A 23,307-nucleotide genomic window follows, 5' to 3' on the forward strand; every position below is an offset into this window, starting at 1 on the left:
TCAGACGGGCACTGATCTATTGTTTCCTTCCTGGGGATATTCTTCTCCTTCAACATCTCCGTCGTTCTCTCCCGATAGTTCCTCCAAAGATTTACCATTTGGTTCTGGTACCAGGAATGTAAACAACATGCCTATGAAGTTGATAACTCCAAGCACGATCAAGGAGTTCTTAACACCAATACCAGCAGGATATCCATGATCAGTCTTTTTTGGATCTTGATTCTGTGCGGCATACAAGAAACCAAATGCACCAATAATTGCTCCAGCTTTCCCTGCAGCCGCTGATATACCATGACATGTCGAACGCAACCTAGCTGGGAATATCTCTGCTGGGACGATGAAGGTTGTACTGTTGGGTCCAAAGTTTGCAAAAAAGAAAGTTAATGCATACATAATAACGAATCCGATCCTATTCTCCTTTTTACTCCAGTAGTTGTAAGGAAATGCGATAGCAAACATGAAGACTGTCATGAAGAAAAAACCCATCATTTGAATAGCCCACCGCCCCATAATATCAATGAAAGCCACTGTAAACCAATACCCAGGAACAGTACTGCATAGAGCGATTAATGTTTGTGCCCTCGCAATCTTGAAAACTTCTTGACTAGCACTCATCGTTTTTGCTGGTGGAATCCACCCAATTGCAGTAAAAATATCCTTCTGGAACAAGTTTTGACTGTAGAAAGCTATGTCCAGCAAGAACCAAGTACTTGTGGTTCCAAGCAAAGGAAGTCCATGACGTTTAAGAAATTGCATTGAAAATAAGCCGAACGAATTGCTCTCATCCGTCGTCATTCTTTCTACCATTTCTGTTTCAGCTTTAATCTCCTTGTTTAAAACCTTAGACATATCGGCAGCTGCCCTTTCCGCATTTTTCTCTACAAGAGCAGTGTAACGAGCAGTTTCAGGCATTTTCATACGCCAGTAGTAGGTCAAAGCGGCTGGAATTGCACCAAATATCACAATTATACGCCAGATGTAGTCACTCTCTGGTGGAAGGGATGCAAGCGCATCAACTTGATAAGCCGGAGCAGGGAATTGTTTATCAAATATTGAAGAAACTATAATGGCCATAATTCCACCAGCTAGAATTCCCGTTCCTTGCATCGCAAAGACAGCAGCGATAAAAGCACCTCGAGTTTTCTTGTTGGCGTACTCAGACATGATAGTTGCAGAAAGTGGGTAGTCGCCACCAATTCCAAATCCAAGCCAGAAACGGAAGAAACATAGCGTAGCCATGACTGCTTTTGGCTGGTTCCCCAAGGAGAGACCGGACGCCACTGAACAAGTAACCATGATAAGTAGGGTAAGACCGTAGACACGTTTTCTACCCATTCGATCACCTAGCCAACCAAAGAAGAGCTGGCCAGCAAGTGTGCCGACCAGAGCCACACCATTAACAGCCGCAGCAACATTTGGTGGCAAAGTCCCGGGTTTTTCTGCTCCTGGCACAGTGTAGTAAATTCTTCCGAGCAGCTTGGTGACAAGGGAGATGCAAAAGAGATCATAAGCATCTGTGAAGAAACCCATACCGGCAATAACAATTGCCGTGAAATGGTACAATTGTGTTTTAGCTACATCAAGTGCTCTAAGCACTTCTAGTTGTTCCTTCACCATGGCTCCGGTCTACTCTTTTTTCCCCTGTTACAGGGAAGGAGAAAAAGAGAGGTTGTTTTTGCTGAATGAAATGGAGGGAAGGTAAGAAGGCTGTAATTTCAAATGCAGTCTGATATTCCCGTTATATAGGGATCACTCTAAAAGCATATACCCTATAAAGATCCCTTTTTATGTCAACTATAATTTTGTTAAGCTTCTTATTCCGTTTCATTGTTCAACTCTTTATCATAGCTTTTTATTACATTGTCATGTACAGCCATATATCGATGACATGGACAATAATAGTTCTATTATCAAAAATCAACAATTTGTTTAGTATAGCACGAATTGGTAAACTATTTTGTTTGTGCATATCACTTCCCTTTTGACTTTGAGGGTTCACATTGTTTAAGTCAAAATATTTTCATATGTTCTTCTTGTTGTGCAAGATAGTATTCCTGCTAAAATGCATACATCATATATTTCAAGTTGGTAGATGGTGAAATTGTATCTTAAAGAATACGTTAATTTTTTGTGAGAGTAATATACAACACACGAGAATTTTGCTTAACCGAAAATATGATCTCTTAATTGCTTTTCACTTCGAGCCTTAGAAAACAATGCCTATGGATCCGCCTATCTTTTGAGTTTTGGGTTGCCTATTACTCTCTTTTTCTCAACGTTGTGAGATTATAATCAAACTATGACAAAGATAAGTGCTATCACCGATATACTTGATTGATTTCAACATACTAAAGTATTAAAATCATTTTTTTTGTCTTTTTTGAAAGATTGACAATAATATGCATTGTTAATCGTTTCTTGTGGAAGTTGGATTTATAAAACTTCATCACGTCTTCGCGAGTAATTTACTCTTTTGCAATTTCCACCATTTTTTTTAACGATAGATTTGGTAATTGGTGTAGAAGTTATAATTCTTAGCCTCGTCATAATGTTTTAGCCCACCTAGACCTTCAATTCTTGTTCGGTCGCTCAATATGACCGATAAGAAAACATATCTAAAAATCCGCACCTTAAAATTTTATAAATTTTATATCGTTGGAAATCTTTTTAAAAGAGATACGCAATCAGTACAAACAAAAATATCAATTTTTTGTTTTTAACGAAAAAATCGGAGGTGATCCTCATTTTAGGGAATTTTTTTGAAAACTTGATACTTAACCATTATGCAGTCACCAAAAACGATGCATAACACATTCTGCAGACGCATAACGAATTATGCAACCATTTTTTCGACTGCATAACAAGTTATGTATCTGCATAACAAAGTTATGCATCTATAACAAGTTATGTAACCATTGTTTTGGTTGATTTTAGCCGTACATATAAAAAATTGATGCATAATGCAGTATGCATCCATATTTACGGATGCATATAAGGTTATGCATCTATTTTCTCGATGCATAATGCATTACGTAGCCATATTTTCGGACGCATAACAGGTTATGCAGGTTTTCTGGACTGCATAACAAGTTATGCAACAAATTTTATAGATGCATAACAGGTTATGCATCCATTTTCACGAATGCATAACATGTTATGCAGACAGTTTCTCGACTGAATGACAAGTTATGCAGCCTTATTTTTTGTTGGTTTCAATACTAAGAAAAAAATAGCTGCATAACGTGTTATGTAACCGTTTTCTGGACTGCATAACAAGTTATGCAAAAAAAAAGTTGTAGAACGTGTTATGCATTCAATTTCGGGAATGCATAACAAGTTATGTAACAAATTTTTGTAGATGCATAACCCGTTATACATCACTATTCACACCAAACAAGTAACGTGCAAGTGACATGCACCCAACTATAAACAAGGTAGTTAATAAAACTAAAGTCGAGTCGTGGGTAATTGTTGTTGGAATGAAGCAGAGTCTATGCTTTTATGCATACCCCATTTAATACCATTTTCTTGTGTACTCCTCCAAGCAATCCTTCATAATCTGTGTCTCCACATTCTCCAACAATAAAAACCATATCCGACAGTTCTATTCCCCATCTGATATATAGATACCTGAACAATAAAATAAATCCTTCAGGAAATGATACACTAGTTATACGAGTATGCGTCAATCATTCTAACACTGACACTTAGAATGTTAATATGTCCAGTCATTTTGTATGACATTAATGAGGAATGGATATCCGGAAAAAAACACATTTCTGTTATGATGGACTGAAAAGGCAGAGGTTGAATGATCCCATGATTCGTGGTCCCGATGGATACATTGCAAGGTATAGCTTGTCAACGAAGTCACTATTGTGTGCTAGGTACTTTAAAGGAATATCACTTCTGAACTTGGCAGATATAGCAAATAAGTTCATAAACTTGCGCAAAAAACAGTGGCGAAGGTCTATAATCTGGCTAATCCAACCAGTCCCATAGTAGATTAGATCAGAAGAATAGTGCAAGATTTTTAGGCACCATGAAACACTTTACATATAGCAGTTAATATCCTATCCTTGTAGAACTAATATTCAAATGGAGTGAAATGTGCCAGTGGAGTTTGTGGTGGGTGGTGACCCTTCTATAAGCTTACTTTTTCTAAATAGGGGTTAGTACCCCCGATAAGCCACATGCGGACTCGACCAAACTCACTGAACACAGCTATTATATTTTAAACTCAATTATAACATGGTTTATGCCAACTGAATTAATTAACGTTAGCAACGAAGTACATAACAATTAAGAGAAAGCATCAAAAATAGCAATTCACATTGTTCAGTTTATCATTTACACCTAAAGAACAATAGAGCATAAACACAAACTTAAAATGCTTCAGGAAAGAAACACTAACCTGTACCAGCAGCGGTAATGGCTTACCTCAGTTCACGATTACAGGAAAACCACTGACTCATCTTCACTAATCATCAATGCCTCACCTTCACTAATCGTCACTGCCTCCATCTTCTAAGCATAAATCTTGGTGAAAACCACCACTCTCCAATTGGTTTTCTTCTCTGCTAAAAAATCGTCTCAATATCAGACCCTAATTCATTTCTAGCACTGATTCTTAATCTTCATCTCATCTTCACTAACAACAGCAATTCCTTCTTCATCTCTGTCTAGCAATTCCATACTTCGATTTCAAGCAAAACCCATCTTCGATTCAACAATCAACAACTTGAATTTCCTCTTTCAACAGCGAAACCATATCAAAACCAATTCTAACACCGGTAACAGCAAACCCATTTTCCGTCTTGAATTCAAGCATCACATACGAATCCTAATTTTGTATTTCAACCTCAAACCTCATCAATCTTTCCCTACGACGAATCAATAGAGCTCATTTCACTGTATAACCCCATCAATCTCACGATGGTGATGGTGATGCAGAAAATTGGGATGTTCATGTGTTTGTGGTGCGAGAGAAGGTTGAAGATCAATCTGCTATGCGATGATACAAAGATTGAAGATTAAGATGGTGATGAAGTTGTGTAGATCAAGAGAAGAACAAAGAAGATGAGATATGAGATGAATCGGATGAAATATGTTAGTTTGGAAAGAAGAAAAACGAAAACATAATTTCTCAAAATTATGGACCCGTGCATAATTTTATCACAGAGAATGGGTGTGCGTATGAGAATTTCTGAGTGTGGGCTTCACAGTGGGAAGAATTTGTAGAATGGGTCTGTCTGTAGTTTTCACATAAATAATAAACGAGCTCACTTGATGTGCCTACATGATAAAACCAATCTACCTGTTAGTGAATACAGTACAATGTTTACAGCGAATAATGGCACGGGTGCCATGAATTCTGTTGGCGTCAAAGATTACCTGTGCTCACATCTATCTAAAAATATCTTGAATGATCTGTTTTTTCTTTTTTTAGCAATTCATAAGTTATCTGGAAAGAATATTCTCACAGCTTTTGACTAATTTTTATGAGTTCTATAAGAGTATAACAATTGGGTTCGTGTACTTGATGATGTTACTTACCCACATCTTTGATCTTTTCCTAAGGGTTTGGTGAATATTTGGTTACTGGGTGTTTAAGTTTTTTTAGGTTAGAGGGATATTCATCAGTTTTGCTACTGGCGCAAATTAATTAATTTGAAACGTTGACATGCAGATTTTCTAATTAATTTATTTAATTTAATTTCACTGCGCCCGTCAACTGCCGTGGTAAGATGAGTGTAATTAAATTTGATCCAGCAACTACAAGTTTTTTTAGTTATTCAATAAATTTGAAGATCGATCTCCGGTTATCTCTCACGCCTCCACAGTTGGTGGTACAAGAATTTCGCTGTAGGCATCCTTTTCATTGTCCAAATGTGGAATCAGAATTTGTGGGTCTATACGTAAGAGTGCTCCCATTGTTGATTTTGCTATTACTGCCTCATTCCAACAGGCGACTGCCATTACAATAGTATTTTCGACTGAAAGCAACGGTCCCATGACGATTACAGAACGCCCCCAATAATTGATACGTTAAATTATGGAGCAAAGTCTTGAGCTACGGTTCCCGTTTCCTCTCAGCCGATCTGAGGATCTTAAGCCCTTGTTGTCTCAGGGAATCATCTTGTAGCCAAGGAAAAACGTTATTAGAATCCCTGCACAGTGAGTCTAGGCGTTGCTTGTGTTGGAATCTTAAAAATGATTTGTACAATAATTTTTTTTTGGTATTTTCAGTGTTTTCGGCCACTTCCAAGTTTGTTTACTAACATTTCTTTGAACATCCATAGCCATATCGGAATGAAAAGGACAAAAAAAAAGTATGAAAAGGAGTAGAGAACGAGGCAATTTTAGTAAACAGCTGAGGGAGATTCTAGAAGTTACCCTGCACAAAGAGTCTAGAAGTTTTTTTTTGTTTTGATCGAACAGCTGGGGGAGAGTCTAGAAGTTAGCAAATGCAATTTCTATACATATACTCACTGCCTCAGTAGTTGGAGATTTGTAATTTCTCTCCTTCTTTATTCATTAGGGATAACGACGCTAAACAAAGTAGAACCAAATCTGTGCCATGTAATAACAGTGATGGAGGAAACAATACTATAGCAATATGACCAACCGGGGCAAGAACTAATAGGGACAATGATGATGAGAAAGAGGCTTTTGAGCAAGCAAGGCCTTGGGATATACTTAATGATGATCTAGTGTGGTTCTTATCAAGTAATCTAAGCCCGTTGGATTACGTACATTTACGTGCCCCTGGATCCAGGAATAGCGACATGAACTAAATGCCCCGTCCAAGCCAAGAAAAACTATCGAGTCTTGGAATCTTTAAAATGATTTGTAGAATAATTATTTTTGGTATTTTCCATGTTTTTGGCCACTTCCAAGTTTGTGTACCTGCAGTAACATTTATTTGAACATCCATAGCCATATCGGAATGAAAAGGGGAAAAAGTAGTGTAGTTGCAGGAAATCCTACAACCACATTCTTATGAATTTAGACAAGATTCTAAGTAATCATAAAGGAATTCTTTTATTATTTACCAAGCTCTCTAATTGGTTACAAGATGATACAATGACTTTACTTGCTCTCCAAATAAATTTTTTCTCCCTTAATTTCTTGTCTAACTCTCACCTCAAAGATCCCTCCCTTACACAGATTCCTTCCCCTTATATAGGGTACTGCATAGTGGATGACAGCTAATAGATCCCCTGTTTTCGGAATTACTATGCATTACAATTGCTCATGTACATTCGCTTAATCTCGCACACTTTACATCTTCACACAGGTCATCACACTTTATTCGTGACTATGCTGACATCATTAAATACGTCATCCTAATTTTAACATGTGCGATTATCTTTGCTTACCTTAGATGACCTTTACCTCGCACAAATAATGAATGTGCGATATTTCACTACTACATTTAGCCTTTTCTCATTTCGTTCTCTTTATAAAGTGAGCGATTTGACGAACCTCCATCTAATAATATCGCACATGCTCGACTTTTCATATTCTGATCTGCCGACACATTTCCAGAATTTGAGCTTTCCTTACCTACGCGTGTCTTTTTATCCACTCGTTATCTGACACGTCTTTATAACCGTCTATTCCTATTCATTCATTCTTCGCATTAATGAGATAAAATCTGGAAAAACGAGAGTAAATTTTTCTTATATATCTTCTTTCATCTTCTTCTTTCTTCTTTTTACCTTCCTCTTTCTTTTCCCCTGCTTCTGTATTTTAGCTGTAATTTCCGTCAGTGATCTGATCAAGATACATTTTTTTTACAGTGATTTCATTCATCTATATATATCCGACATTCCCATTCTTATAATGGCTTCAGCTAGTAAAAAGATGGAAACCGAATTCACCAGGTTGAAAAGAGAATTTGCCACAAGAGGTTTTTCACTTTCTCTTCCTTCCCATTCTGATTATTCATCCAAACTCAATCTTGAGTTAATAAATTCTGAATAGTGGTCTAATCAAAAGATCATTATTTCATTAGGACAACTTCTGAATAATCTTCCTATCCCATTGTATAATCCGAAAATTCCTTTATTTTATGAAATTCTATCTGATGAACGATTCGCAAGAGGCATATTTCAATTGAGTGGTGATGCTATTAGAATAGCTTTAGAATATTCTCACCGCGCAGCTGGATTAGGAACCTCTTATTCTTATGAAGTACGAAATGTATCGTACCGTGATAAAGACATCAACCCTTCATAGTATATTGTTGATAATTTTTTCAAAAATTACTATGTTGCGATAATGAAGAATGAATCAACAAAATGGGCCATTCGCTTAAGAAGGAAAGATGGTATCACTGAAGATCAGAAAATTATGCGAGATGTTGATTGGAATGATAAGTCTAATAGTACTGCTCGCTGATCTAATGATTCATGCTGGCTTAATTGCCCTGTCATTTTAGTTGGTGCTTATGTATCTGGAAGAGCTGCTGATGGTTCTGATCTTCCCCTTCCTGCGAATCTTTCAGCTTATCAACCTTGGAAATTTGTCTTATCTGATAGTGAGAATAACAAGATGGTATGAAATCTTCGCATATCCTTTCTAATTTAACATAACCTTGTTTTTTCTATTTCTTACTTTCATACTCTTCTGATTTTAGGCTGCTAAGAAGGCCAAAACATCGCACAATGCATCATCTTCGCAAAATAATGAAGTAAGAAACATTCACTTTCTTAATTTAAAAAATATTGTTGCCTCTGTTTCTTATCTTTATTATTTGCGTAGGTTGAATCTTCGGGTTCTAAGGATGCTGGGAAAACCAAGAAACGAACCAAGAAACTTGCATCCAAATCTGGGTCCAAAACTTCTTCTTCTGATCTTTCCAAGAAGCGTAAAGAATTCTACCCTTCTTCAAGTTCTGAATCTAGTGATGATGATATTCTTGCTTCTGAACATCCATCAATCTCTTCTTCAATGAAAGAATTATCCAACCTTTTTTTTTGATCCTATGTCGGCTCTTAATGATGATGATATACGACGCACTTTTGGTATGGTCTCGCGAGTCTGCGATGCTCCTATTTTGGATGATCCATCTCTTCACGGAGATTCTTCTGCTGTAAAACCAAGTTTCCAATATGCGATTGGCTCTTTGGTAATATCTGTACCTTATTTTATACTATTTCTAATCTTCTTCTCCGATACATAACATCTTTCTTATACTTTTACAGGTATCTCGCTTATCATATGCGGTTTCTTCGGATTATCAAAGAAAACTTCTCAACTTGGGAAAAGAAAATACCAAACCTAAAGCTGAAAATTCTACCAATGTTGAATTACTTCGCAAGGCTCGAGAAAGAAATGATGAAATTATTGGTATGTAATCTTTGATTTTTTTCATTCTCCTTATTTTACGTGATAATTAGCATTCTTCATTTCTCTATATTCGCAGATATTTATAACCTTTCCGATGAGGCATCTAATTTTTCTGACGAGGAAACCGTTTTAGAACATCTTAATTCTTCTTTAAACAATTATCCAACCAAAGGATTTGAGAATCTCAGCCTGGAAGAATTAAGGTTGAAGTATACTGCTCTTAGAATGGATCATAGACCCTTACTAACTACACTTAATAACTTCAAACGCCGTTTTCATGAAAATAAGGAGACAATTCAACTTTTGGAAGAAAAGAAGAATACACTTATTACTGAAAAAGATGAGGTCGCTCTCAAGGGTGCGAAAGCATTAGAAAAATTCCAAGAAACTATCCTTAAAGTTCAAAATGAATGTGATTTAGCCTTGAGCGAAAATCTCGCACTCATTGAGGAAAGAAACTTAATCCGTTCTCGAGTTCTCATAGAAAGTGAAACTGAATTTAGTTGGGCTGCTAGAGTTCTGAATGATGCTAGGGAAAATTTAGTCGTAAATGTGAGCCTTCAATCTGAACATTCTGCGCTGGTTAAAGACATTATTTCCAATCATGAAGGTCATTTGCTTTTTCTTTCATATTTGTCATTTCTTGAAGATGACATCTCTTTTGAATCTAACCATTTTGTTTATACTTCGCAGATAAAGAAAAGAATTATCTAGAGAAGATTGAAGAGTTAAAGACACAGCTTGCTGCTAGAGAAAAGACACGTCTTGAAGAAACCGAGAAGTTATCAGTTATCCGCTCGCAACTCCAAGTATCAGCAGTTGAAAAAGAATTATATCCTCACTGTTTCAAATAATGGTAAGGATGTCATTCGTGCTCGTGATGCTGCAGTTAAGAAAGTCTGTGTTGACAATGGCATTCCTCTCTCTAAATATAAATTCGCAGACGTTCCTCCCAACGATGTTGTTCCTGATATTATTGATAGTGAAGAGGAATATGAAGAGTATGAAGAGTATGAAGAAGAAGGAAATAATTCTGAGGACGAACGTAATGATGAAGATAATTAATTATTCTTCACTTAATGTAAATTCTTTTTCTGCCTCTTGTATATCTTCACTTTTTCTAGAATTTCTTCTTTAATATATACCTCTAAAATGTTAACGTTCGTCCATTAATTATATTCGCATTCACAAATATCAAAGTTCTATCTTTTTTGCACACGATGCCTTGTAGACCAATGTATGACTTTGTATCATGAGAGTTGATTTTAATCCGCGAGGGTTAAATTGCGTCCTCTAAAACGTGGGCTGAAGTTAAGGACAAATAAAAATTTGTTTGAATTTTTATCCATTTGTGGCGTTATATGCTTTCTATATATCGACCGGTTTAAAACTACACAGATCAAACAAAGTGATGCCAAACGAATTTGGATTTCTAATTGACTTGTCAATTTTAATAAATTAAAAGTAATTGCTGATGCCATTTTAATACATGAATAAAGTTACTGGGTGATAATATCAACGACCAAGTTTGAAACTCGTACGCGCCAAATTTTTTATTTATCAAAAGAAAATTGTAATCAATCTTAAAAATCTTTTTGACGAAAATTTAATCGAAATAACGAATAAGATCGAGGGGGAGAATTAGTAAAGTGATTGAGGGTTGAGTAGGTAAAACTGAGTGAGCTAGAGGGATATTGGGTAAAATTGATTGATAGCAGATGAATTTAGGTGATCTAGGTGATATTGGACGCGATCGATAGATAACATGTGAAATTAGATACTGTCATAAGCGGTTTACAATACAAACTCGTTCGAGTTTAGAATTAGTTCAATCCAATTTGACATGCAGTTGAGTCGTCATTTCTTAGAAGAACTCCTTTTTAAAAATATTGCAAACTTGCCAAAGACGAGAAGTGATATTGGGCAATGTCAACAATCCGAAATCAGATGAATTAAAAATGAACATAAATTGAATCTAGTGCGGTGTACGACAAAGTTAATGTTTTTTTTTCAAAAAAAAAAATTCTACAATTTTTTTATCACAATTGTAGTTTTGTAGATTATGGACGACAATCCACATTGAATCACAAAGCAAATCTTAGGTTATTAAGCAAATTTGGATATCAAGGAACATCTCGGGTCAAAATGAATCACTAGGAAGAATCTAGGTGTAAATTTTGGGCTACTAGGAAAATTTTAGACATCACACAATTATGTAAATAAATGAGATTTGGATTTTCATAACAAACTCATATTAATGGGTGAATTAAATCCATCTAACTTAATTAGGGATGTTAATGGGTGCCTTGTTATCCGGAACCGAACCAAGCTGACACCAATTAATTCGGGTTTGAGTATGGATCGTAAAACTGGCCCATTAGCAAATCTAGACACCCGACTGGTATACTCAATTTAAGCCCAAAATCTCACCGTGTCTCATTGGTTAATAAATTTTTAAATCAAATTCAAAGTATTTGTCTAGCTTTGATTTTTCTATCATTTCCTATTGCCATTTTTTTGCTTACATTAATCTTTGTTCAACACACTAATATGAAATAATAATAAATAATAAATGATTATCGAGATAGCATGGATTAAAGGAAAAAAGAGGACTTAGTACTACTCAATAATCTCAGTAAAGATTCATTCGACTTTATAATTAATTCAATGTTTCTGGATAACTTGGATATTTGCATAAATCGATTCAAAGAAAAAAACCAATTGACTCCGGTATTCGTTAAATCTTATTTGATATATCCAAGGATTTACATAAGTTGATTTGTTTAACTCTGTAACAATTTTGTTTTCTTTGGATATGCTTAAGGATTTCTTGATGTCGGTTTCTAACAAGTTCATATGACTCTGGAGTGCATTTGCCATAATCATAGTTTGTTCTCATTAAATTTTACTGGATATGAATGCTTAGAAATTTACTTAAAATGATTACATATACCTCGATCTAAATTAATACGCTCAAAGATCCACAATATTCGATTTATAGACAAATTCACCCCAAAAACATAAAAATGAAAAAATGAAAATATATCGGAAAAGCTGTTATAGATTTGGTGTTTTCATTAGTGCAATGTAACTTGGAAAAAATCTATTAAAATTTCTTAAAACTTTGAACCCTGAACAATGGTCTAAAACCAACTAGTACCGTTAGATTAAATTTTCTTTGGAAATTTGGGGCCAATTAATTTCGGGAACCAATGAAAATGGTGTCGGAAATAAAAATCCTCAAACCTAGCTACATTGCAACTAAGAGGATGCGCGCGTGGGGTGCGCACATGTTAGAAATCACAGCCGCACATCTCCTAGAGAACTCAAATGAGTATATTGCGAAAACCTAAAACCCTAACCTAATTTCTATCTCTGCCTCCACTCTCGCTCTCGCCTCTCCTATGTCTCTCCGCCTCCTCCTCTTCTCCCTCACACAGAGAAAACAAGCATTGCAAAACCGAATCCCTAACTCGATCTCATCTTTTTCTTTTCCAAACTCATCATCTATCCCCATATCGAGAAGAAGAAAAAGAAATAAATCTGAAGAAATAAATATCCCAAACTGGATCAGCATCCCGATTTTGATTTTTTAAGTTCTTTGGCTTTGATGTTTGTCTCACTTATGGTTCTTTACCTGAAGATTTAGTCAATTTTGATTTTCTTGTGTTTTGGGGTTGATTCTCTAGCTCTGATGCTTGTCTCATTTATCACTATTTACCTGAAGATTTAGCGATTTTTATTTTAGACTGTTCTTACTTTTAAAATAAGATTCCTTAGCCTGTTTGTAGACTTGGTAATGAATTTAATTATCTATTGTTCTCGTCCAATCATCCCTTGATCCAGAAGTTGATAGAAAAAGTTAATACATAAGTGGTGCTGGTAAAATTTTAAAGTTATTTAGGTTCATATTTGAAGTAGGGAAATTGCTATAAGATTGTTAAACATCTTTTTTTTTGTTTTTTGCATATAACTTCATGGGTTTCTAGTTTCTGATTTTTGATGTGAATGTATGACTTTGTTAGTTCACATATGTTAATTTCTTCTGTGATTGTTTCAAGATGTTTTTCTTGTTTACGAATCTGTAGTTAAGAAGTATATTGTAGAGGTTAATTTGATCGGTGATATTGTGGTATCATGTGTCTGCACATAAGGTTGAACTTTTTCTTAAGTTTAAAGATAGTCCATGTGATTCCTGTCCCTTGAAGGGGCTTAGAGCTTTTCATATTATTCCAATGTGTACTATATGGTGGGAGTGAACTTCTAAAGCACCTATATTTGCAGTTATTTAGAAATATATTGAGAAAATATTTGAGTTTCTTTTAGGAGTTTATTGACCTCTTGTTGTTGATGTTCAACGGAATGGTGATACAACAAGTGAAAAGACTCTTATACTTACACCAGTCGTGATGAATTATTTGTTTTCCCTGTGACGATAAGAGAAGGGTTTATTTTATATCAAATGTTTGATGTCCAAATTGCTTACTCTCGTGACTCTCATTTGAATTGGGTATGTAAGTTGCATTTTGAAAACTTCATTCGATTTGTTGTGTATGGCCATGTAAATTTGGTTGCTCTAACATTTATCCACTAACGTCTTATTTGGTCTTGCTTCTATATATGCTGGAAAACTTTTAACTTCACCTAAGTTATGTGTCAGTAGGAGAATCTTGACATGTTTGATGGATAATGTTGTACTTAATCTTGTATCTCACTCTCTATGTACATTTCTATGGTTATGCTAGTTTTTACAGGCTTTAATCAAAACCTATCTTCTAATTTACTAGGGAGCTATTGTCTCCTTGTATTTTTTATGGTTTGTCAATGGAATTGTGTGGGTTCTAAATTAGGCTTAGAATTAGTGTCTAATGGAGTTAGTTTTTAGTTTTCTACTTATGAGTTTGAGGCGACTATGCCCATTTATCCCTTTCTATATGGTTTCTTCGTGGGTTAATGAATGAAGGACTCGTCACATTCTATTCAGTTCCCATTAAGCTATTCCTGGAAGTTGATTAATATTTTTTGAGTTTGTTGATTTGGATATTGTGTGCCACTGCTTTACAGGCCACCAAGTTCTAAAAAGGCTACCCTGCCCTTAAATATGAAATTGTGATTTTTATTTGTTTTCTCTTGGTAGATTAGGATTGAGTTGTGTTTAACAGGTTTTTAACTTTGGATTCTTGGTTGCAGTTATTGTATAACAATAGATTTCATGGACTTCAGGTGCTTTTTGTGTTGGTTATCTGGGAGAAAATTGCTTAACAACAACTTATAAAGTGATTTGGGATTCTCTGCAATTTCTCATACTAGTTGTAATTAATGATAGGTAACAAAGAATGCAGCGGAAGAAAAAAGAAGAAGTTGACTTTGGTTTGTGTTCACTTCATTACGGTTTTGTTCAAGCAAACCAGGAAGCATTGTGCCATCAGATTGAGATCAGTGCTCTACTTTTTGTTTTTGTTTTTGTTTTTGAAATGCTTAATGTCATTTCTTATCTATACTTTGGTGTAATTAAGATAATAAATGTATTATTAATTATAAATAAAAAGTATTACTATCTGAATAATATATTTTTTTAGCTTTAAATCAGTCATCTAAATTTAATTTTGTATTAATGCAGGTTGATAGTCCCAACATCAGGCTCTGTAATGCACGAAATTTTCAGTGGTCAAATGCTTTTCTATAGACCCAATTTCTGTCACTGCAACCAACGAAAATGTCATTGGTCTGGTCATTATTAATACTGTTTCATATACCCATTACTGTCACTGCAACCAACGAAAAATTCGTTGGTCAAAACGTTTGACCAACTGCTCATTCATCGGTCCATATGTGACATTTGTAAAAATATAATTGCAGTAAAATAGTTGGCAACTACTCAGCTCAAATCTTAAGGCAACCCAAGATATATTGTTGCTGAGGTTAATTGTTGTATGATTGAGGAATCATATGGCAACTACAAATCTTGATTGTTGAATGATTCGGCAACGATGTGCCAACTACAAATCAGTTGTTTTAACCTATGGCAATTATGAACCAAGATATGCGGCAAATACGAAATTAATTGCGTAAGAAATTCGCAACAAGATAAAAACTTAGTTGCTATATTATTGAGCAACTACCTGACAACTATAAAGTTTTGTTGTTAAAATATTTGACAACCACTTGGAAACTATAAAAATTAGTGGGTCTAATTTATTGCATTTAACAAATAACGCATTTGGCTACTGCAACTCAAGTTGCCAAAAGTAGGAATGGCAACAAGATATTTTGTGTAATTTCCTTAACATTTGGAAACACCCCATACGACAATTTAGGCTCCGCAATTACCATTATTTGCCTTTCTGTTTGGCAACTAAAATCTCATCTTAGGCAACTACAATAGTTTAGTTGCAAATGCTCAGGTTTTTTGTAGTGATAAGACTATAAAATGGGGCAAATAGCACTATTTTGTGTTTGCATTCCCATTCCCATTCTTGCCTCTGCTAGTTGTCACAGATTGATAGGCTGATGAACATAGTGCCGCTTTCTACTTCAATCACATTTTGTGTCATGCGAAACTGCTCGCAGGAAACTTATTTCTATCGAGTCCTGCAAAAAAAAGTTAGCTTGCATCGTATTTTTCTCGTGAGGTCTTATTTTGCCCAAAATTTTCTTTGTTCTTGTGCGACTAAATCGCAGGAAGTCTTTATACTGTAGTATATCGACCCATTAATCTCGCCTTATCTTTTTCTTGTATTATTGCCTCTTCAGGTTTATCTTTTGCGTAAATATGAAAAGCCTTAATACTCCCGTGAGTAAAAAGCCCCATGACATTTACGTCTTTTGACACAATTCAGCTCCCTAATGGAGGGTGTCGTTCTTATATTCCAAATGGTTGCCCCTTCAAGGAAACTTACCTCTACCGGGTTAAGGTTGGCTCCTCCCATCCGGTAATACAACAACCAGTTGATTTCTCAGCCTCTTATCCCTCCACCGATAAGGTTTATGGTTACGAGACCGCACCCTAAGTGGGGTATCTTCCAATGAAACAAGTCCCGTTTCTGAGAATGAACCAGAAGAAAAGTTACCGATCTATGACACAATTTCAAATAATCTATATGAATGAAAATTGTTATCGACCTTGGATTAGAAGTAAATCTTGAGAATACATAATAATGAACATGAATATAAAATATAAGATGAGTTCGAGAATTGTTATCAACTCTCGATTAGACATAAATCTCGATTTGGGTCAATTTGTTTTGGAACCGACTTATGTAATGAATCACTAAGCATATAAGCGATAAGTATAATGAATGTAATTAGGAGTCTAATGAATTTGTTGTGAATCAATATAAGTAATCTGCAAGCATATCCAATGAGAACAAGCAAATTATAGAGGTGGATCGATCTTTCTTGGGATCATGTAAATATTTTAAGTATATTTAAAGAAACTTAACGATTCCAAAATAGGTTGACATTTTCTTGGAATTGACTTATGTAAATTTTGGATCATATCCAATGGGGTCGAATTAATTACGAAAAAAATGGATATGTCGTGGCTAACTTATTTAGATCTCTAAACACATCTAACGATATCAGACGATCTTTATTGTGGGATTAGTTTTTCTTGGATTTGGATGTGATAAAAATCATAGTATGATAAATAAAGGTTTTTGGGATCGACATGTGTATGTCCAATAAGGGTAAAAGAAATATGTAGTCGAATAAAGCTTTACTGGAATCGACTTTAGAATATCTCTAACCATGTCCAATTTGTACATACAAAATTTATAGTCGAATCAAGCTTTCTTACAATCGACTCTTATGTAAAAGTCTGAGCGAATGACATCGAATGAATTATAAAGATGGCTAAATTGATAATACTTCTTTATCTTTTGAGTTATTCTTACGCATTAGTCGCTCATGATCTTTGGTCTCTACTGAGACACAATAAAAAATATTGAATCACTTTTTATGGTTAACTAACACATACTATAGTCATAAACTTTGTCTTAAACAAATTATAGATCGTATAAATTAGTATTTCTCGAAATGGACTTATGTAAAATTTTATGTGCATGCACTAAGACTGGACAAATTATAAATTCATATAAAGTTTTCCAATAATTGACTTATGTAAATCTCAAAACATGTCCTATGAGATTGAACAAAATCTTGAGCTGGTAAATATTTTAAGAATTTTAGACACAACCGCACTGAAATTTACCCAACTTTTATCGGTTTATTTGGTTATCGATCAATCAAATTCACAGAATGTCCATCTATCACGATCATTTTCCATGTTATCCGTCAAGCTTACACAATATGGCTCTACCTCACTCGTTTCCACTCGGTTTCCATCAAATTCCCCAGTTATCCATCTGTTTCATCAAATATCATCGATTTTACTTAGTTTCACATGACTTCACCTAGATTCTATCAGCTTCTCATGTTATTCATCAATCTCACTGAGCGTCACTCGTTCTCACCCGAACTCCATCGACTTTTCATGTTATCGATTAATTCACAAAATATCCTCTAGGATAGTACTATTCATGTATTTGCACTTTGACTGAATGACTGGCCTTACATGTGAAAGAACATGTGAAAGGATAATAATCTTACATTCCTAATATCCTTATAGTGAACTTAAAATATAATATCGAATGGACACTCCACCCATTGCATTTAACAATATTTGATAAGGAGAAATTTTCCGATAAAATTTTCAAACCGGTAAATATCCTAAATTTTGGTTCATTGTGAATCTAGTTTTTTTTGGTTCAGTCTGTATCCAGTATCCAAATTTTGATAAGGTAATATTCTAAATTTTGGCACGTACGTTCTCCACTGAAAATTCTAAATAGTGCAATAACCAGATTTTACTAATCTAATCTAGAACGGAGGTAGACAATACAATTTACTTGGTAGAAACACCAAATTTTATTTCGCAAAAATTCAATCCCCTCCGCATGATTTTACATCTCATACTATCTACACCAAATCTAACGATAACAAACTATGACAAGTCATTGATCTGTATGCACTCGTGGTGATGTTTCACAATTGCAATCTTTATTGGCGGGAATGATTAAGTTTTGGCGCACTAAACCCCCCGAAATTTTCAACAAAATTTTCACCAAAATTCTTTTCCCTCCCCTGTAACCCTAGCCGCATCTTTGCTTATAATGTTGTAACTAAACCCACACACATAACTTCATTCCCATTCACCACCAAAAGATAATCAAACAAGAAGATAATTTTCTTTCACCAAAATCAAAATCGAAAACCCAAAACTTTTTGTTTTTAATCTACCGTAATCGAAATCCATCTCCGAATCTGAGTGATTTTTGTTCGACAAAAAAAATCATCATCAATAACAACGATGGCCACACATTTCTTCCCATTAAAAAACCCATTTAAGAGTTTGATTTCCCAGTCAATTTTTAACCCGATTTGGAATATGACTTCAGATGGATGCTTAGTATGTTGTAATCTGAAACCCATGAAATGTTTTGGTATTCAATCATTTACAATTTTTCTATCTAGTGGAGGAAATTAGAGTTCATCCGATTGTAACTGCAGAAATCCATTAATCTGGTAAGTAAACTTGATATGTTCATCTATTTACTTGAAATACGTTTTGTATGGATTCAATCTTTTGAAGCTTTGTGGCGATTGCATCTTTGTTTTTCTAATTTCTTATGATTCCCATTGGTTTCTCAGAAATCTATCCGAGTCTTGTATTGATCTAAAGAAACGAAATTGATTTGCTAATTGGGTATTTATTTTGTTGCAGTTAGGCCTGAGTTTTGGTTCGTTTGAAGGATTTGGACGTTTGGGCATCCATCGGCAACTGAAATAATCATCAGTTCGGGGTAATTTTCTTATTGTCTTTCTTTCCCCCTCGTTTGAGCTAATCTTAGTCATCAACTTGATACGTGTTACCTGTTTGAGATAATGTCTCACTTGTGAATGTTATGGATTTTTTTACCTGAGATGATTGCATTCATAATTAGTCTGTGGTTGAACCTTTGTCTAGGAATTGAGAGCAAAAAGCATACACAGTTTGCGTTTTGTACTATTTATCTGATTGATAAATTTTGAAATTTATAAATCTAAGAATGCCCATGATTCTACTCACCTTAAAGAGATTTGGAACATATCTTGTTAAGAGAGTTCCTACTGCCTCCCAATATCTAGAGATGTTTGGTTCATAATTTGGACCTGATTTTTGGTTTTCCACCAGAAGATTTACAGATTCAATGTAAATAATTCATGAATTGTGGACTATACGAGTAATTTGCTGATTTGATGACTACTAATCAGATTGATATGCGGATTGGATATCTGGGGTTATAGTACTTTTTATGTTAAAAGGCTTTGTTTGGGGTTCCTTTGGTATTTTTATAGATCTTGTTGTCTTAGGTTTGACATTTAACTAAAGGTTGAATGGACGTCGATCTGGTGGTATGTGGAAAATGTGGAATAGTTATCAGAGTATACTAGCTAGTGCTCACACTTGTTGGCTTTCAGTTTTAAAATATTTCTTTCGTTACCTCTTTAACAGTAGCTCGCTAACAGCATAAGGAGCATACCTATCGATTGGCTAACACTTGATTTTGCTGTTTTCAGAAAGAGGATTACCTACCAGGTGATATGGCTTTGCTTAGTGTCCACTGGACAGGAGTAACTCTAACATTAGAATTTTCTGCTGTTGGTATGTGAGTTGTAACTGGAATAAGGGTGTTCTGCTAAAGCAAGCTTTTGTCTTCATGACGAAATTGGTGTGTGAAACTTCTACTGTAGTTGCATTTGATCCATCTCTGGATACAGGGCTCATCCCAGATTATTTCATTTTTCTGTCTCTGGGAACTCTAGGTGTTGGTGTTGTGTAGGACTTATGGAATTCACTGAAGTGGTGAAGTACCTCAAGCATTCAGGGAAGTTTGCACGCCATGGCGGAAAGCTGCTCAAGCCTTGAGGTATATTTAGAATTTTAGATGCCTAAAGTTTTTTTAATGTTCACTTGGCGTCTCATGAAAAGAAATTGATCTGAGTGTTGACTCTTGTGTTGATCTAAAGAAAAGAAATTGATTTGCTAATTGGGTTTTCATTGTGTTGGAATTAGGCGCAGGTTTTGGTTTATTTGAAGAATTTGGATGCTTGGGTATCCATCAGCAGCTGAAATTAATCACCAGTTTGGGGTAATTTTCTTTTTACCTTTCTTTTCCTCGTTTGAGCTAATCTTAGTTATCATTTTGTTCTATGTTACCTATTTGAGATAATGTCTCACTTGTGAATGTTATGAATTGCTTTGTCAGCAGTAGTTAACTAGTTATAGTGGTGAAGAAGATAGGCTCTGGATTGAACTACGAAATCTGTGTGTAAATAGAGATTTCTGATCTCTAATCCAGTTCAGAAGTGAAATTATAGAAAGTTCAATGTTAATTTGCCTTAGCTACACTTCATATTTCTTGGGCCCGATGAAATTCTTTTTTGATTAATCGTATAATGAGAATGATATTAAGTTTCCCCAATTTTTTGCATTTCTGGTTGTAGTTGAGTATTTGAGGACTTAGGGTTGTGCTTTACACATTTTATCTGAGATGATTGCACTCGAAATTAATCTGTGGTTGAATAAGCATTGCACGAATTGGTTATCCTTCCGCTCTGAAGACCTGAATTATTTGCTGGGAAGCTCCTCAGTCCACAGAAAGGTGTATTGTTATATAGTCCACCAGGAACTGGCAAGACTATATATGCTTGCCAAGGCAATAGCAAAGGAGTCCGGAGCAGTAAAAACGTTAGTGTCTCAAGCTTGAAGAGCAAGTGGTTTGGAGATGCTCAAAAGCTTGGTAAGTGCTGATAGTTGAATAAAATACGATTGCCTTTTATCTCCAACTGTCATGCCAGTTTGATGGGTTCTTATGCTTTTTAAGGGGACAAAAGATAGTAATTCCTCTATTATACTTGGGTGTTAAAATATGCTACCTTCAGTTTTGAGTATCTCTGGTCCAAGTCAATTATAATAACGTTATTGACATAAAACATTTCTGTGATGTTTTTTTTCACAGTTGCTGCCGTGTTCACTTTAGCTCATAAGCTTCAACCAACTATTATCTTTATTGATGAGGTTGATAGCTTTTTGGGCAGCACCATGCAACTGACCACGAAGCTTTGACAAAATCCAGTCTGTATCTCGGCCTGAAGAGTTCCCAACAAAAGAGATACAGATACAACAGCTACCGGTCCAATGTGGGAACAAAACTGGAGTCTGCAACGACAAGAAAGAAACAAGATAAGATTATCATGCAATTAAGACGCTGTTATCACACAATTTATAGTTACTGGCAAGTACTGATATGTTTGTGATGGAAATTGCAGTTGATAAAGTTGCAATTGATAGGGAAGAATTTGGGTTTTACTTTTTAAATTGTTGAATTTGACTTTGAGTGTTATGGGTTGCTGGGTTTGTAAAAGAGCGGTTTATGATACAATCCTACATCAATTCACATATATTTGTCTTAATGTTGTCAAATTTTGTTCGTGACATTTGATCAATACCCGACTCTAGCTGCACTAAGCACTAGATTGTTCCCAGAACTGTATCACATTTGTGGAAACTTTAGTTTGATTTAACCGAATATGGGAATTGAATACATGTGTAAAATACTGATTTATTGTACATGGATTCGGAGATGGTTTCGGCTACAGTCATGATGGGTTCGGAAGATCATCGACAAGAAAATCTAATTTAGTTTATTCATGTTTTTCTTTTTTTAGATTGGAAATTTGATCGAAGTGAATCAAAACATTAATTTGAAAGAGTTTTCAGGTTCCCAATAAACAAATCCTATTAAAACTGTTGGATCAACATCAAGATCTCAAATGCCTACTTCAAGATTATTTTTTTCATTTTTGTAGTGGTTGCCGTCTAGTTTCTAGAGGTTTAAGCAACTAGGTTTTTTTCCTAAATGCCGAAGCTTAGTTACTGAAGAGTAGTTTAAGCAATTAATCTGGCCCTAGTGGTGTTTTTAATTGCTTAGATATGGGAGGCTACTAGTGAATTTTATGTAGTTGGCCTACGTTTGCTGCTAAAGGTTTTGGAAACTAGTGAAAACAATAGTTGCCATTAACATGTTGCCGAATCATATAGGAACTAGCAGTTTCCTTTGCTTAGTTTCTGAAGCATTAGGCTCCTAATGTATCTCATGTGGTTGGCATACGTTTCTTGCTAAAAATTTCCGAAACTAATAAACATAAAAGTTGCGGAAAACCTGTTGCCGAAATATATAGGAACTATTAGTTTTCTTTGGTTAGTTCCGAAAGCATTTGACAACTTGCAGTTACCAGATTTAAGTGGCCTATTCTCAGTTTTTTTGTAGTGTGTGTCATGCGAAACTGCTCGCAGGCAACTTATTTCTATCGAGTCCTGCAAAACAAAGTTAGCTTGCATCGTATTTTTCTCGTGAGGTCTTATTTTGCCCAAAGTTTTCTTTGTTCTTGTGTGACGAAATTGCAGGAAGTCTTTATACCGTAGTATATCGACCCATTAATCTCGACTTATCTTTTTCTTGTATTATTTCCTCTTCAGGTTTATCTTGTGCGGAAATATGAAAATCCTTAATACTCCCGTGCGTAAAAAGCCTCATGACATTTACGTCTTTTGACACAATTCAGCTCCCTAATGGAGGGTGTCGTCCTTATATTCCCCCTGGTTGCCCCTTCAAGGAAGCTAACCTCTACCAGGTGGGGAATCTTCGGACCGAGTGCATCATAGTCAGGACTTGCAGGAAATCCTACTACCACACCCTTATGAATTTAGACAAGATTCTAAGTAATCATAATGAAATTCTTTTATTATTTACCAAGTTCTCTAATGGTTACAAGATGATACAATGACTTTACTTGCTCTCCAAATAAACTTTCTCTCTCTTAATTTCTTGTCTAACTCTCACCTTA

General features: G+C 35.2%; 2 protein-coding genes and 1 long non-coding RNA gene across 4 annotated transcripts; 2 read left to right on the plus strand and 1 right to left on the minus strand.

The window, feature by feature from the left end:
- LOC113353946 (probable inorganic phosphate transporter 1-3) lies at positions 1-1,617 on the minus strand. The gene has a single exon (XM_026597417.1). It carries the CDS (start codon positions 1,615-1,617, stop codon positions 1-3), a length of 1,617 nt encoding a protein of 538 aa, XP_026453202.1.
- Positions 1,618-8,992: 7,375 nt separating this feature from the next.
- On the plus strand, positions 8,993-10,422 carry LOC113351962. The gene is made up of 5 exons (XM_026595855.1): positions 8,993-9,136; positions 9,213-9,357; positions 9,434-9,967; positions 10,051-10,166; positions 10,219-10,422. The coding sequence occupies exons 1-5, from the start codon at positions 8,993-8,995 to the stop codon at positions 10,420-10,422; spliced, it is 1,143 nt and encodes a 380-aa protein (XP_026451640.1).
- An 8,046-nt stretch (positions 10,423-18,468) lies between these two features.
- LOC113353947 lies at positions 18,469-22,004 on the plus strand. Of its 2 annotated transcripts, none has more exons than XR_003361623.1 (7): positions 18,469-18,942; positions 19,142-19,220; positions 19,978-20,129; positions 20,224-20,327; positions 20,474-20,549; positions 20,905-21,200; positions 21,420-22,004. It is a non-coding gene; the product is annotated as an uncharacterized LOC113353947 (long non-coding RNA). The 2 variants fall into 2 exon arrangements; XR_003361624.1 differs by having other exon boundaries at positions 19,146-19,220.
- Positions 22,005-23,307: the final 1,303 nt, after the last annotated feature.

The sequence above is a fragment of the Papaver somniferum genome, chromosome 2 (genome assembly GCF_003573695.1).
Source record: "Papaver somniferum cultivar HN1 chromosome 2, ASM357369v1, whole genome shotgun sequence".
Taxonomy (NCBI): Eukaryota; Viridiplantae; Streptophyta; class Magnoliopsida; order Ranunculales; family Papaveraceae; genus Papaver; species Papaver somniferum.

Excerpts from the sequence above, each read along its gene's own strand:
- LOC113353946 (XM_026597417.1), bottom strand. The coding sequence starts at position 1,617 with ATGGTGAAGGAACAACTAGAAGTGCTTAGAGCACTTGATGTAGCTAAA.
- LOC113351962 (XM_026595855.1), top strand. The coding sequence starts at position 8,993 with ATGTCGGCTCTTAATGATGATGATATACGACGCACTTTTGGTATGGTC. Across the intron at positions 9,358-9,433 it reads AAGAAATGATGAAATTATTG|ATATTTATAACCTTTCCGAT; the intron begins GTATGTAATCTT and ends CTATATTCGCAG. Across the intron at positions 10,167-10,218 it reads TTATCCGCTCGCAACTCCAA|GATGTCATTCGTGCTCGTGA; the intron begins GTATCAGCAGTT and ends AATAATGGTAAG.